General features: G+C 41.1%; 1 protein-coding gene across 1 annotated transcript; it reads left to right on the top strand.

Moving 5' to 3' along the window:
• Nucleotides 1-1,188: 1,188 nt before the first annotated feature.
• Nucleotides 1,189-16,054, top strand: LOC117247299 (somatostatin receptor type 2-like). Its single transcript, XM_033611722.2, has 4 exons — nucleotides 1,189-2,375; nucleotides 5,454-6,303; nucleotides 6,747-7,072; nucleotides 9,882-16,054. The coding sequence occupies exons 2-4, from the start codon at nucleotides 5,916-5,918 to the stop codon at nucleotides 10,311-10,313; spliced, it is 1,146 nt and encodes a 381-aa protein (XP_033467613.1). The 5' UTR covers nucleotides 1,189-2,375; nucleotides 5,454-5,915; the 3' UTR covers nucleotides 10,314-16,054.
• Nucleotides 16,055-16,704: the final 650 nt, after the last annotated feature.

Here is a 16,704-nt window from a genome sequence, read left to right on the forward strand (position 1 = left end):
AAAAAAACAACCCTTGTACAGTTGTCATGAATGTTGAAATTAGCTATAAAGCCCAAAACCATTTTGTTCCTGCATGGTTATAAACATGTTTATTTCTGCTTTAACGTTGGGCATTTTAACATGGGGGTCTAAGGGGTTTCACTCTGTTTTGGAGCCAGCCTCAAGCAGCTGTTTGATGAACTGCAGTTTTTGGTACTTCCGCATTGGCTTCATTTTTCAGCCTCGGAGATTACCGCTTGGTTCGTACACATGTATGCAGTTATGCATGCACCACAGGCATTTTTATCAGGATGGAGGACAGTTATTTCAGTGCTTAGCACGCATAGTGCCTCAGAAACCACCAAACTGTCCCCTTGAAAACACATAAGACAAGTTCCTTATTTTGTGCCTTACTGAAATCATTTTTTTGGCTCTTTTGTGTTGCTTTGTAGTCATTTTGTGTCTCCTTGTGGCTCTTTTGTGTCTCTTTGCAGTTCCTCTGCACCTTTTTGTGTCTTTTCATGTCTCTTTGTGGTCATTTTTTGTACCTTACTGATCAGTACATATTAATTTAAGTGGCATTTTGCAAGTGAAGGCCAGGGTGCCCCCTTACACTTCAGGCCCCTGTGCCTGTACCCAGGAGGGCCTTTCAGTAATCCATCCATGACTGTAGCCTACAATTTTTGAGACAGTTAAAGGCAAGATAGCTCAAATTGCATTATAACATCTACAATTCCACATATTGGATTTGTTATAAAAAAAAATCCTGCCATCACTGTGACTGTGACCCTGACTGTGACCATGGCAATTTACTGTGCTTTGTTTTTCTTCTTTTTTAGAAAATTAAACTGTAACACAAAAAAGACATCATGTTTAAACTCTCATAACATCTTTCTTTTTAAAGGTTTGCTGAAATTTTAAAAGTTATCCTGTTATGACCGACCCTGACTATGACAATGTAAATTCTTAAGTAATAGCCCATTACTATCTCACTCCAAACTGAACTGAAAAGTTGGCAGCCAAGGCACATAAGCAATACAACCCTTGAATAATGTTCAAATTGCTTCTTTAACCACTTTGGCTCCGTTGATCATTAAAAAATGAACTTGCAGGTCAGATGTGGCCCTCAGTGACACACAACACTGAACTCACCCAGAGGACTTCCTGACCTCATCACAGCACAGCAAACACACACACCCGAACGCTCCTGAATGCGCACTGGTTTACATGGAAGAGGATTTCATAACAGGATATCAAAAACCCTTCTTTTCTGGTGCACCCCCCTCCGAGCAGCTTCAACCCTTTCTGTCTTTTTAGGACGACATAAATAGAACTATTAATCTTTGATAACAGCTGGTCGTAATAATAGCAGCACTTCTGTGTTGCTATGTTGACATAAGTGGTAGAACATTTTCTCATGGAGAGGTCGTGGTAGATACCCGCCATCTGCACTTGCTTCCTCCTTTATAAGAAGAGAAGAGGGCTGTTGGATGACTGGCTTCATCCTTCAGATCCGAGTGCCATCACTGTCGGCCGACAAGAATGTGCACCATTGACTGTGATCTGCATGTGGGCCGGGATAACACTTGAAATCATTTCAGTGGATGCTGATTGAAGAGGCGACATTGGGCATCATTCTGTGGAGCAGCTTTGGCTTTTATTTCTCTGCATTTACTCTGCGCGCATACAGTAGTTTTCTTTTTGATAGACGCATCTAAAATTGCCACGAAAACAACATTTGTCACTGATACAGTGCTGCTGTGAAAATTCTTGGTTTATCTTAACACATTTGAAACAGTCTGCTGTATGACTCTACACAGTTTGCAGCGACATAGATGTGTTAATGACAAAAGACACCAGAACATGAGCCAGCTATACATGACTTCAAATTAGAAAGCCGTGGGACAGCGACGCACACGGGGTGACGCGCTCAACGTTTCTACTCATCTGTGATCTGCTCAGACTGTTGCTCTCTCTCTGTCTCTCTCCGGTGCAGTCGTGCGTCCTGCCGCTCTCACTAACTCACCGCGGAGGGATTCAGTGCCAACACTTTCTTGTTGGACGCAGCGCACTGTGAGCGCACAGCTTTTTTTTTTTTTCCAAAGACGCAATCTGCGAAGTTTTGGTTTACAAACGCGGGATATTCCTCGGAGATAAAATGACCTGAGAGACGTGGTATAACCAGCAGCTCTGGCGAAAGTGGCGCGTGGGCGCTTGAACGCCAGCGCCGTGCGTAATAACTCTGGGAGCAGGTGGATGGAGAGGCTGGCGGGATGCAGCTTTCCAGCAGGTCAGCGCCGCTTCGGAGCCGTTGGACTCCATATAGTATCTGCTGAAGGACACCTTGCCACGATGGACTTGATATGAAGATGAAGTTTTCAATTTTCAATTTAAAAGTAAGTGATGCTTTTGAATTTTTTTGCTCGTTTTTTATTGCGCTCATTTAATTTGCATGTCTGTGTGGACTTTGCTTTTGCGCACTTTATTACAATCCTTCCATAGCTCTGTTTTGTCTGTTTAAAGTCACATTTTTTGCGTGACGCACAAATCATGGTGCAGAGTTCACTGCGTTTTTGGCACCTTAATGCATTAAATAATGAACGAATCCAAATAAAGTCAACATGTGCTTCATGCGCACTGTGGAATCTAGTCCTGCCTGATGGTATAAGAGGGGGTAGATGCTTCTTCATCCCAGCACAGCCAAAATAATTGGAACAGGTGCACCACAGTGGAGAAACATACGGAGTTTTGTCACTTAACAGAGAGAGTTGGTTGTAAACATGTCAGGGAGAGTTTGTCTTTCAGTCAAAAGGTCAAAGGTTTGTCATTTTATGTCAAAGTATCCTTGAGAAGAAAGATAAAGCAACCTGCTCACTGTTGGAGAAGGGTTTCCACTTCAATGTAAATGAAAGAAAGTCTCCTGTTGAGCTGGACATTTATCACACACAGCCTGCAGGTTGGTGTGAGGCTGCATCAAGCCAAGCTTCTGCTGCTTCCCTGGCAGCACCTCATCTATTCACACAGTCAGCAGCGCTGAGCTGAAATGCAGCTCCTGGCACCTGCGATTTATGCTTTTCTGTGAGGTCCATGTGAGCCTATTAGACTTTGCCTATGCAAGAATCTTAATGGTCTCCAGAACTTTTATTAATATAATTATCATGCTTGACACTTACACAGTAATTAGCCTGCCCCCTGCCAGTAAATAACACTAAAAACCCTTTCATCAGTGGATGTATTTTTGGTGCTTTTCTGTGCACTTTCCATGTAGCTCTCTCATTCACTCACTCTCACACTGTATGTGTGGAGCTCCAACGATATGTTTGTAACAACCAATAGAGAGTCTTTAGAATTTTACACTTAAAATCATTTTTTTTAATGAAATCGGACCCCTTTTAATAATAATTATGGCCAGTAATATTTTTACTAATAATCATTCAATCTAATTACATCCACACTAGTGGTTTTGTAGTGTTAGTGGCGGGGTCCGCCATTCCTGTGCTCACTAGGTGTCACCAAATGAACCACCAGGGAGAACTTGATGATAATAACCTTAAAATTGGACTTTATTGGGGTCTAGAGCTGCAAAGATTAGTTGATTCGTTGATCAACAGAAAACTAACAACTATTTTGATAATAGAAAAATCATTTTTTATAATTGTTTGAGCAAAAAAGCCAAACATTTGCTTGAAATTGATGCTTGTCTTTGTCATAAATGATAATAAACTGAGTAGCTTTGGACATTTGGATTGTTGGTTGCAAAAAAGAACATATCCTAATTAAAGATGTCACTTTGGGCTCTGGGAAATTATACTGGACATTTCCCATTTCACTATTTTTCTGACATTTTATTCACAAGTTGATCCACTGATTAATCATAAAATAATGGGCAGATGAACTGATAATGAAAATAATTGTGAGATGCAGCCCTATTTGGTTTCAGTAAAATCCCTTTAAATTGTGAGAAAGCAGTGAGTCACATGTAATCTCACAAAAACTTCAAAAGTAAGAGAGCTTGTAGGTCATCTTGGCCTTTGAAATTCTGCAATGAATTGTACTAATATGCTTTAGGTTGGTGAGCAGGTCATCGCCACGCTTGCAGCTGTCTGAGTCAAATATTCCCGTTACAGAGTGATGGTTAATGTGTGCAGCCATGTGAAAAATGGACCAGCCTCCACTGTTTGAGAAGGCAATGACTAGAGAAATAGCAATGGCTGGATTTTCCTATTTTTAACTGTGCTGAAATTGTTTGACAAAGCTAATTAGTGATAATTAAGATAACTGAATGATTGTTTTAGTCTTTGATGTTTTTTGACAGATGGGCAGATAAAACAAAAAGATTAAAGATTGGCTCTGGTAATTACTGATGGGCATTTGTGGCTAGTTTTTACATTTTAGAAAATAGTAAAAGGAAAACACTGTGGATTAATATAAATGACCATAATTCTCTGTCGTTTAACCTTTACATGCCCACACATTAATCACACACAGACACCAGTATGCTGTTCCCTGATTTTCTGTGGTAAACAAGTAATTGTACCCAACAATTACTCAACAATATCCCTCATTTGCAAAAAGTGGACTGTCCAAAGTAGGCTCACATGTGCCAGTCGCATGTAATTCAGATAAATTATGAGAGCAAGAACTGGACAAATGTCCCTGATGCTGTCACTGCAGGGGCAGAATGAGTGATCCTGCTGCAGTGCTGGAGCTGTTTGTCCCCAAGATCAATTGAATAAACATTTGTCTTCTGCAGCACAGTAACTTTGTCATGCTCTCGCTCAGGCGTACCTTTTTGCATGTATGCATACATGGGGGGAGGCACACGCTCACATATGCACACACCTGACCTGGATGACTTAGTCAGTGTAACACTGGGAAGAATTACAGTCCAATCTGTGTTAGAAAGTGAGAAGAGAGCATATGAGCAGATGAGATCCAGCTGAATTTTTGACATTGACACAAAATGTCTCTAAAGTAGAAGTTGTGATGAGTTTTGTCGTCACTAACGCCTCTACATTTTCATGACATAGAAGATGTGTGTGTTTGGGTTGAGTTGTGTAGGGAGTGATGTAGCTCCAGTATTTTGCCTTTCACCCACCCCAGATTTTCTGTCTTTTTTTACTATGTGAGAAAATGGCAAAATTAATTTTTCAAAAGCTGAACATCATGTCAAATTAGAACTTTGTATCTTGGCATCTTCCCTCATGTCTCTGTCTGCCAAACGCTTGCCGCTAGGGGAATAAGTCGTGTTGAGGATAATGAGAACTAAACATGCAAAAAAAACATGTCTGGAGTATTCTTTAGAGAGAATATTTGACATGTATCTCTGATTGAAGACGTGAGAGCAGTTATGTAAAATAACCTTGCAACTGTTGCCATGGATGTTGAGGGACTATTACTACTTGTCAAAGAAAAGTATTCTCAGTTTTAACCAAACTTACTGTTCTTTCACTCTGTTGTCTCTTTCTCCATAGATCTATCTTGCTCTATTACTGTTTCTCTACAGCTGGGATGTGACACTTGTGGTTCCTTATTATTGAAAATCCCCAGTCATCCCGATCCCCAGAGCCCCAAATCCCTAGACCCTGAAGTCTTTAATTCCCAAGCTAATCTTAGAATTTACCACCTCAAGTTCCTTTACCCTTATTTCCACAACCTTGCACCATAAAACCAATGCTTTTAAGCTTTTAAGCTGACTCAGTCATAATCAGACCTTTACCTCTTACCCCTTGCCATCTTTAGACACTCTGAGCCCTTAGATACCCTAAACCCAGTGGTGTAGTGGAGGGTATACGCAGGTATACGGGGTACACCCACTTCTTTTCCTGGTCAATTACAGTATACCCTCCTATCAGCCTAAAAGGAATATATAGGAGCGTAGTACACCTACCTCATCAACTACCACTACACCACTGCCTAAAGCCCTCTCAGTCATCATGGCCTTGGATCAGTGGCCCTTTCTCCCGACTCCCCCCAACATCTCCATCCCTGAGCCCCTCCTGTATGACAGCTACATCCAGGGGAATGAGTCCGACCTGGACCTGAACATCACCGAAACCAGGGAGCCTCACCAGGACAAGACCAGCTCCATGGTCATCACCTTCATCTATTTCATAGTATGCACCGTGGGGCTGTGCGGCAACGCCCTGGTTATATATGTCATCCTGCGCTATGCCAAAATGAAAACAGTGACGAACATCTACATCCTGAACCTGGCGGTGGCAGACGTCCTGTGCATGATGAGCCTGCCGTTCATCGCCCTGCAGCTGGCGCTGGTGCACTGGCCCTTTGGGGAGGTGCTGTGCAGGGTGATCATGACTGTTGGTAGGTGTGGAGCTAATGGTGTAATAGAAGGTTTATGGTCCACTTGAGAAAGTTGTTGCCATTTTACCAGGCAAAAAAAAAAACAAAACACTTTTGGCTTTCTCAAGAGAGAAAATTATCCTGTTATCACTGCTGCTGTGGTAGCAATTTAAACCCAGATTAACATCTGTGCTTTTTTAAATGTGAAGACTTCAGTTGCATATTAGAGAGTGTTTGTTCAAAACCTCAGACACTTGGATGTCTTAAAGGAGACTTTAGACTGCAGCTGCAGTTCAAACAGTGCTTGCCATCCTGGCTATCTTACTAACAGCCTTTATCTCACTTTAGACACCTCCTGCTTTAATAAAAAAAGAGCAAGCATTAACAATTACTGATGCTGTTACTTGATACATATCCTCATTTTACTTTTCTTTCTCCACTGTTTCCCCTCTACGCCCTCCCAGACTCTCTTAATCAGTTCACCAGCATCTTCTGTCTGATGGTGATGAGCATCGATCGATACCTGGCTGTGGTCCACCCTATTAAATCCACAAAATGGCGCAAGCCCCGTGTGGCCAAGCTAATTAACCTGACAGTATGGGGTGTGTCCCTGTTAGTCATCTTGCCTACTATGATCTTCAGCGGCCTTGATAAGGTGCCAGTGTGTGGGATCGTGTGGCCGGAGCCCCAGGATGTCTACTACACAGCCTTCATAATCTACACCTTCTTCATAGGATTCTTCCTGCCACTGGCAGTCATATGTCTGTGCTACCTGCTCATTATAGTCAAGGTGAGAGCCTGCCTCCCCATGTGGGAAATTATAATGCAATCATTTTCTGTTTCTGCTTTTCCACTGTGCTCAAAGTTCAGTGACAAGATATTTTCATCACTGGCTACAGGACTAGAATGTTGAACAGGTATCCAACCGTCACCAAGACTGTGGAGGTATTTTGTAGATTCAGACAAAATCCCTTGACAATCCTGAAATGAACAATGGCTTTTGCCACAGCACAGTAAACTATCTCATGAAAGAAGCCAAGGACAGTGCATGTGCATGATACATCAAGTTATTTGTGCTAGCTAGCTAGGTGCATGGTGAAAGACGACTGTAAAATACCACACTGTAGAGCTGAAACTGGTCAGTCAGCTTTCTCCATAAAGGGCTGTCAACTCCAAAACACATTACCAACTGAAATTAAATTAATTACAAATATAAAATAATTTACAGTAAAGGCTAAGTGCTGGTTAAAATCAAATCAGAACTGTAGGCTGCCAATTTTCAGCTAATTGTAATGTCGATTACCAAGGTGTATTGCTTTATAATGTATGTGTATTAGCGTATTATGGTATGGGTATTGAATGATGTGTATTTTATTGTATTTCCGTCTTCATAGTATGTGAGACTGGGAATGGGTTTAACACTTTTTGTCTCAGCACCTATAACTTGCTGAATTTTTGCGTTAGAATTCTCAAATTTTGACACAAAGTACCCTAATTGTTTCACCACAAATAGCAACATTGCCAACTTCTGCATCACATAACTCAGTAACTGATGTCCAATACAAGGAGGTCTATTGTAATAACCTGCCAAGCCCGGTCTCACTCCGAAGTTGTCGAAATCTGGTGCTTGGGCAGTGACTTGCGGTGTCAGAAACCAATGAAAAAATGTGTCCCAGAACATCAACAACCAACACACCCAGGGTACCTTGCACGTTGTATGTGGACGTGGAAAGTCCATGACCAAAAAGTCAATATGTGACAAGGTCAGAGTGAGAATGTGTTGACCTGCCCCACTACTGGGGTAAGTTGTAACAATAAGAATTGAATTAAAAACAACAACAATTGCACGTAAAAAACTCATACATCCAATAATAATCAAGTCCTGCTAAGGTCTGAGTTACTAAGCTGTACCTGTCAGATGCTTAGTACTTCACGTGGAGTGGGTCCAAAATACAAGTGAGCTGTCTCAGTTAAGTAACCAGCCAAGACATCTCTTCGCTTGCATTGAAGACTTTTTGATTGCTGTGATAGCCCACACAGGGCAGCTGTGCTGATCCTCTTCCTCTGAGGTTTTGTAATTTCTTGCAGTGTTTGCTCAGTGTCACATGGCAGACTGAGTATTATTTGGAGACAGACCTTACTGTCTTTCACACCTGAACATCAGTGTGTTGGCTGTAAAATCTGCAGACTTCTTAACGCAACTATGAAATGTCACATGTATGTTTGGAAGGAAGTGGTCATGCAATAAAATAATCTACTATGACTCATAGGTTATCCCTTCTTGGTGAAAGTGGTGCTGTTACAACCATCCCTGGTCTCCCTTGTATTGTGTTTTTTTTTTTACACTGAAAGCTATATATTTAAAATTAGATAGCAGATGTAAAAGCCCAACTGAGGACAAGAGTAAAAAATTAGCATCACCTATAAACTCTCTCAACAGCAAATCAGTTTAATGCTCTGTACTGGAACTATGTTAAATTGCATCTTCCCTGTAAAATCAAATAAATAAAAAACTAAATCATGATTAAAGATGCTTAGATTAATAATAACTTACAATAACAATAGAACACCAGAGTTGTTGCGAACGCAAGCTAGCTAGCCCCGGAGGGCTGTCCAGGCTAGCTAGGGAAATTGAAAATTCGTACTTTCACAGGCATTCATTTAATTTCTAATGGGAATAATTTAAAAAATACAGCAGGTGGTTGGAAATTGTCTCAAACAGAGGTGGAAAAAGTTTGCCAGGTGGGTTTAAAAGAACATAAAAATGATTTACTCTGACAGAGTGTGGCTGCCAGAAGCAATATAAACAAGACCATTGTTTTAATCAATGCTATTGAAGGTTTAGTTTATGGCCACAGACGGCAAGACTAATTGCACCACACCATCTACACCCTCCTGGATGGTTTGTATGGACTTTAATAGAGCTAAATCATGTTCTTCAAACATTACAAACCTGACAATATTTTGCCGTCTTGTTAGTCACTAAAAGCACATCTACCATCTGGTGAAATTTCTTTTCAATAGTTGTTCCTTTTGCAAACTTTATGAATGCCTGAGTGACTAAAATGGGTTCCCTTTGAGAGCCATTTGGCTTGTTCCTACAGGGCAGGAGCTCGCTAGCATTCAAACATTCAAGCTTTGAAAATCTTAAGAGAGACAATTTTATAATCTGTTTCCAAGGCTTGTAAAAGAAGAGCTAGACATTTTGACAAATACACATGCGATTTCTTGCCAAGGATGAGAATGCCACTGTCTAATAAATTTGAAGCAAAAGTCAGCAGCCAGTTGGCTCAGCTTGGCATAAGGATCAGCATCCGTAAATCTCACTAATTTACATGTTATGTCTTGTTTGTTAAAGTCACATCCCCCAGACAAGAAATAGTCAAGCACATAAACTTACATAAAAACACAAGTTGGTGTTTTGGGAACAGATTTTAACTTTGGAAAAAGCCAGGCTGCGTTCTGTCTTTATGCTAAGCCAAGATGAAGCCCAAAATGTCAAACCTTTACTTTAAGATATTTCTTTGTGGCATAGTGTGAACATTGTGCTTTTATATCTAAGTAATTTTAAGTCACTGACAGTCCATTTCTTTTGCCAGGTAAAGTCGTCCGGCATGCGAGTGGGTTCCACCAAGCGCAAGCGCTCTGAGCGCAAGGTGACGAGGATGGTGTCCATCGTGGTGGCGGTGTTCGTCCTCTGTTGGCTGCCTTTCTACATATTCAACGTCACCTCCGTCACCAGCTCTATCAACCCCACCTCTGCTGTGAAGAGCACCTTCGACTTTGTAGTGGTGCTCGGCTACGCCAACAGCTGCGCTAACCCCATCCTTTACGCTTTCCTGTCGGACAACTTCAAGAAGAGCTTTCAGAACGTCCTGTGCCTAAAAAAGGTGGCAGGCCTGGATGAGATAGAGCGCAGTGACAGCAGGGCAGACAGGAGCAGGATGGTTAACGATGCTATGATCATCAGCGCCAACTTGGAGACTCACAATGCTGCCCTGCTCAATGGTGAACTGCAGACCAGCATCTGAGCTGCAGTCACATCCAGGGAGGCCTAAGAGACTCAGCAGTGGCGCTTCCAGACTGATGAGCTACCAGTACACTGCCATTGACCCTTGTTCAAAGACGCGGGGGCAGGAGGATGATGTAATAGCTGTTGCTCATGGACATCGACACATGAACAAAGTCTAAGTGAAAAACAAACAATTTCGTAAGGGTTTGCAGAGGTCAGGGAAAGTACACTGACTTCAGCTCAAAACTCTTGATATTTGGGTTAACGAGGCAACTTGGGCTGGTTTGCCCTGAGGCGGAGCAAAAATGTTTCTCGCCTGAAGTGATTTTCAGCACAGCAGAAACAAGTGATGTTGAAATCAAACATAAATTAGAGTGCTCTGTAAGCTTGCCAGCATTGAGGTTCCTTGAGTTGTAAAAAGTCATGCAGACTGAACCAAAATTGAAAAACAGGAGTGCAGGATCTGAGAATGGACTGCTGTGGACCCACTGGAGAAATACTGGGGGTAATTCACCCATGGTAAAGAGAGATCTAAAAGGATAGAGCACCCTCCAGCTCACCTTGACGGAGTGTTTTGAGAGCTATAAAGGGTCTGCATTGATTTGAGTGTGGAAATACTGCTGAAGAAGTCAGCCAAATGTTTCAGTGGAGATCAGCCAACACTGTAATACTATAGACTTTGAAAGACAAAACTCTGAAACCACAAGTCAAAGGTGAAAAGCTTCATGGCTATGTTTTATTCATACCAGCTGATTAATGTCAACATGACATCTTATTTACCGAAAACCGGAGGATGCTCCTTCCTCTCTCTTGCTGGCACCTTGCGGGAGGAGCAGCATTGATCTGTAAACTCTCAAATCAGACATTCTGGATTATTGATTAAGTAGAAGGATGGAAAAACATCTTGGCGGCCACTCTGACCTTGCCATTTATAAAACAGCTTGACTTTGTATATACAAAATGGCTTTCTGTCAACCTCTGGGGGAAAGTTCCTGACATGGATGATGACTCTGTGTCCTAACCCACATGAATTTCAAAGGCATTCCCTGCTGTAAAGTTCTGTGTTCTTGTAATTCATCATGGACAGCTCTGAAGCTACGTGTGTGAATCCATCATATGTACTTTATACTTATACTCTATATGACTTTGCCTGGTCTTAATATTTCTCCCTGTGCCAGTGGTGCCATTGTAAAGAGCCCATTTCTACTTGTAAAGTGCTGTGTTTTGACAATGTAAGATTTCCTACTGAGTTCATGCTGAAATGTGGTCACTGCCCTCGGCTTCACATTTGGTTCAGCCAGTGTGCGCTTGCAAGAATGCCTCAGTTTCACAGAAGGCAGAAAAATGTGTCATGTAGTCTAACAGGGAGAAAAAGGCAGGATATAAGGAGACACAGAGAGAAGGAGATGGAACACATGGAGGCAAAACTTGACAGATTTTCGTAGGGTGGATGGATACAGCTGACAGGAAGAGAGCAGTGTGTGTGTGTGTGTTTGTGAGGTGAGTGATGAAGAGAGATAGAAAAATAGAGACATAACTTTAAACACATATATAAAAACTCTATAAATTGTTATTATAAGCCTTTTAACAGCCACTTTAGATGTTACCAGCTCTTGTGCAACAATGGCTCAGAAAGTCTGATTGTATTTGTTAAGTTATAACTTTACTCATATGTATCAATATATCAAATATACAGTTTAAAGATTTTTAAAAGGATGGTAAAAATCGAGGCAACAGGTGGTATGGGTCAAGCTCTAAAAACTATGGATCCTACATTTCCCAGGATGCAACTGGATCGTATCTTTTATCAGAACCTCTGAACCTGTTAAATGCCCACATTAATGCTAATTAAAAACATGGATTTAGTGTGAACTTAGTCATGACATTCCCACCAAGGCCACTTACTGTTAAAATATGAATTGTATGCTCACATATTGTATACCAAATGCCACATATAATGTAGTTTTAACCTGTCAAGTGACCTTGAATCAGTGTATCTTGCATCTCTCAGTGGCCTTCATTACATTGGATGGAAACGATTAGCAGGCAGCAGCTATAGATAAATGTGCATACATCTGCAGTACATTCCTGCACTATTTATAATTAGCAGAATCCTGAGAGACAGAAGACGGACAGGATGCCAGACTGATTAATGGAATAATCAATCAGTCAATCAGTAGAATTGGTACAGATATTCATGGTCATTGAATTGTAATAAATTTGGTGATCTCTTAACATTACATCTTGCATTATCATAAGGTCCAATTTTTAATTTAAGACCAAATACCTGCAAAACTAATCACATTCCGATTAGCCTCAGCTGTACTTTGTGTAGTTTTTTAGGAACTGTTAGCATGCTAACAGCTAAACAAGCCAGTAGGGGAATGCCCATAATTCTGACAGCTCATGACTCAGAAGCCCCAATAGTCCAAAAATGTCCCATCGGACCATAAGGCCATTTGTCCAATAGTCTGTTATCCCAAAAACAAATGTGCATTGCTCTAAAGGGTTGTTTCTCTGAAAGTAGTTTACACACTCATTATGCAGAATGAAAAGGACCTTCCAACAATTGTGAAGACATTACCCACCCTTTTCTGACTATTCTATTCTATTCTCTGACTGGCTAGTATGTTGCATCGATTGGTTGGGTTGGTTAGGTTAGGCATGGCATGACTAGGCATGACGAATGAGATTTGGTTAAGGTTAGTAGTAGAATATCAGGGTAAGCCAATCACAGGCAGAGTAAGGCAGGTCATGCCTTCGCATAAGTAGGAAGGTCCGATGACATCATTTTGCATAACAGTTAGCCATGTACTTCTTTTTGGGCCTTTCAGTCTATTGGGACAGTTTTTCAGACAACTGGGTCAGCAGAATTATGAATCGTTGTAAAATGGCATGGAACCAAACATCATACCTGTTAAATACCAGCATGTTAGCATGCCGATGTTAGCACTGAGCTCAAGTACAGCCACGCATCCACTAGCATGGCTTTAGGCAAGTTAGTTAGTTAGTAAATTGGAATGTCTGTTCACTTATTTACATTGAAATAGCTCCAATGAATATATATGTTTAGCAACCTTGAACTTAAACTTATACCATTTGTCAGGATCATCAGCTTTTATAAATTGGCTTGCTAGTAAATTAGCTGGCTAAACCAATAGCTGTTTGCTAAGCTGGGCTGACACCACTTAATCTTGGAACGCACTGGCTATCAACTGATGACGATAAAGCTTCTGGGGGGCAACAGGTGATATTTCGGAGGATCCAGTGTAGCAAGGAAATATCCGGGACAAAACTCTTCCATGCGCCACTCATTTCAGCTAGTCTCTAAACACAGAAATCTGCATATACATGATTACATTTCGGCCAACTTGTGACGTGATACAACATGATAGATCAGTACTACTCTGAGTACAATCACAAACCACAAATGCTTTTGATAAGAAAATCTTGTCCCATTGCCTACAGATTCTGCATATATGCATATATCTGTTTATAGAGATTAACTCCACTAAGCTACCGTTTCCTAAGTACAACGCTACAACAAAAGACCTTGTCACAGTGACCTAAACCTTATCACTCCATTAATACTGACTGAATGAGCCCACATCCATAGCAGATACCTATTTCCGTTTCAGCTATCAACCTGTTTGTGCACAGTGGCTTTTCCAACGCGCCTCCATGATTGAGCCACACCTGGTTGCCAGGAGATTTGTCAAATAACTGCAAGCCTCTATAGCAATAAGGTCGTCCACCACATGCTGCAGTGTCAGATTCACTTCGTCCCAGTGTATCAGTCAAGTCATAAGCCATCAATCAGTGCAATCAAAGAGATGAAGGTCCAGACAGGGCTTGTCCTGGGAGGTTACGGCAGAAAATAATTTGGCATGGTATTCTTTCTCGCTGCTGTCACTGCTAGTTGTAGTATTTGCAGCAGGGTCAGTCCCATCTTCATTCACAGGTCAAAATACTCACAGTCATAGACATTTGAAGGCATGCATGTAGGTACAGTTTCATATGATGTATAAGAATACAAGAAACTACACTCTCTAGCCATGTTGCTCTCAATGCGTCACACAGACGTAAGTTGTCTGAGTAATGCAGAAGGTGATGAGGGTGACCAATTCCGCATCAAGGAGTCATACTGACCTAGACTGTGTTTGTGTAACTGTGTGAAACATAACATGCCAAGACCAAAGGCTGAATGTGAGTGATACCCAGTACCAGAAACATGTTTGGATTGCAACTCGATTATTACACGTAAAGAAACCTGTGAATGAAACATGTTGTATCTTTTTGTATATCTGCCAATATTCTGCCAAATGTGTATCACAGCAAGAAACTCATTTGACAATCTCACCCATTGCTGTTAAGGTATTTAGCGCCTTCAAGCCTGAAGTGCAAAAACTATTATCTCATCATCCACAGTTAATTACTTTTGCTCTGTCCTTCTATCCTTCTCTCTCTCTCTCTTTCTTTTGCATGCACAGCTGGTGCAGAATAATATGAGCCGACACCAACCCAAACTCAACTGAGCTGAAATGAACTGAACCATACTGAAGGAAACACACTATGCCTGTTGTTGCCGCTGGCTATTTGGACATACTTAATGGACTTAATGTACTTAATGGACCATTCTGATGTTTATTAGATGTTGATAACAAGGTTTGTGCCAAAACCAGTGTAAATGTAGCGCTAAAAGGACAGCTGAGGAAATGAGATGGTGGCGGTTGTCATTTTGTGAAATCCACACCTAATTATCTCTCTGAAAATGAGGTCATATTCTGGAAAAGTAATTTGGGTCGACATGGCTCTTTGTTCACCAGGCACAATTAACTGCCAAATGTGAAAAGGACATTTGTCCGTATTTCTGTCTGGTTCCTGCCACTGTATAGTGTACAGATGAGAGGAAGAAGCAGGGGAATGGGAAACCTCTGCCTTCTTGTGCTCAAGTTTCTTTTTTCGGAAACACAAGTTCATTTGCGAAGGGCTAGAACGTGTACTCCTGAGGATGCACTGTTCAATATTAACTCTATGTATTTGTGGTATCCTCTGCTTGTTCTTGCATGGGGAAGATTGCGTATCCCATTTTATGTGTCTCCTCATTAACCAAAACCAGTGTTACACACTTACTGGGTGGCCACTTTTTTTTGCTAGGAACACCATCAGAAAAAAAGGTACAGAGATGTGCTTGAGTTTGGGTTCAGCTTTAGCAACAGCAGGTGCAACTTTGTAGCTTTTTAAGTTATGATCAGCAGCAAATACCAGTTGATCTCAAAGAAATAAAACTGTATGTAGGTTTCAACACTACAGATGAGAATCTTGATTGAGCCACATTTTAGCCAGGCTGGTCATAACTTACATGCTTGTTTCTGACAGTGTACAGCCATGGATACTTTTATGTGCAGTTACTTTTATCTATGTGCCTTGAAACTAAATATAAACTCATGTGATGACATCAATGTACAGCAAAACAACATTGTAACCTGTTTCTCCAAAAGTCAAACAACCAAAGGCCTTTGTACTGTACAAACATGTTGGTAACCAAAACATAACACAGACCTATTGTATATCATTTTAGTACTATCTCCCCAGCTTACATAGCTTATGTTTGTGTGATATAATGTGGGAAGCAGATGTTTATTTGTGACTCTTTATTGTTGCATAGAATATAATGTGATCATTGATTGTAATGGACAGGCCACAGTGTCCTCGTCTCTGCAATTAAAATGCAGACCAGTTTCTGCTCCCATGGTCAAACCTGTGTATTTGTGTGTCAGTGGATGTGGTTAGTGTTGGCGTGGACTCACTTAGCTAAATACACTATGTATGATGACTGTTGTATATCTTAGAAATTTCCAGGAAATGCAACTTGGAAGGGCTCTTCACTGTGTATTTCCCCCAGGAATGCAATCCATGGAGGAACTCCAAGTTTTCCCTAGATCCCTGAACACATCATACAGAATACACTGTTGTATACACATAGTGCCTAGTGTGGGATTCAGTGAATACCAGCGTTTCTCAAGGGGATGTGAACTCTCAAACACTTAAATATCAACACTCATTCTGTCACAACAAAGCTCAACAAGAGTTTGCCAAAAGAGAAATTAGGTCTTAGCTCAAGGAGTCCTATTCAGTCATGATTGTCCCATTCTATACCATAAAAGTTAGAACCATTAGGAAATGTTTCATAACCACTTTCACTGCACTCAAGAACTGTTGTTAAGTCACCTTATAAGACACATATGTCCAAAGTCTGGCCCGAGGCCAATCGTGGCCTGCTGACCAACTTTAAACAGCTCTCCGCTTGACTTTCAAAATATACTATATACATGATATTGGTTTATCAAGCTATATTGCTTTGCAGTTTTCCTTCTCCTCAAAATGGTTGGACTATCACCCAGTTTCTA

The sequence above is a fragment of the Epinephelus lanceolatus genome, chromosome 21, assembly GCF_041903045.1.
Source record: "Epinephelus lanceolatus isolate andai-2023 chromosome 21, ASM4190304v1, whole genome shotgun sequence".
NCBI classification, from domain to species: domain Eukaryota; kingdom Metazoa; phylum Chordata; class Actinopteri; order Perciformes; family Serranidae; genus Epinephelus; species Epinephelus lanceolatus.

What these genes read in the sequence shown, in the direction of transcription:
- LOC117247299 (XM_033611722.2), top strand. Translation starts at nt 5,916, where the DNA reads ATGGCCTTGGATCAGTGGCCCTTTCTCCCGACTCCCCCCAACATCTCC. An exon ending in CAGGGTGATCATGACTGTTG is followed by an intron (nt 6,304 to 6,746) that starts GTAGGTGTGGAG and finishes ACGCCCTCCCAG; the next exon opens with ACTCTCTTAATCAGTTCACC. An exon ending in ACCTGCTCATTATAGTCAAG is followed by an intron (nt 7,073 to 9,881) that starts GTGAGAGCCTGC and finishes TTCTTTTGCCAG; the next exon opens with GTAAAGTCGTCCGGCATGCG.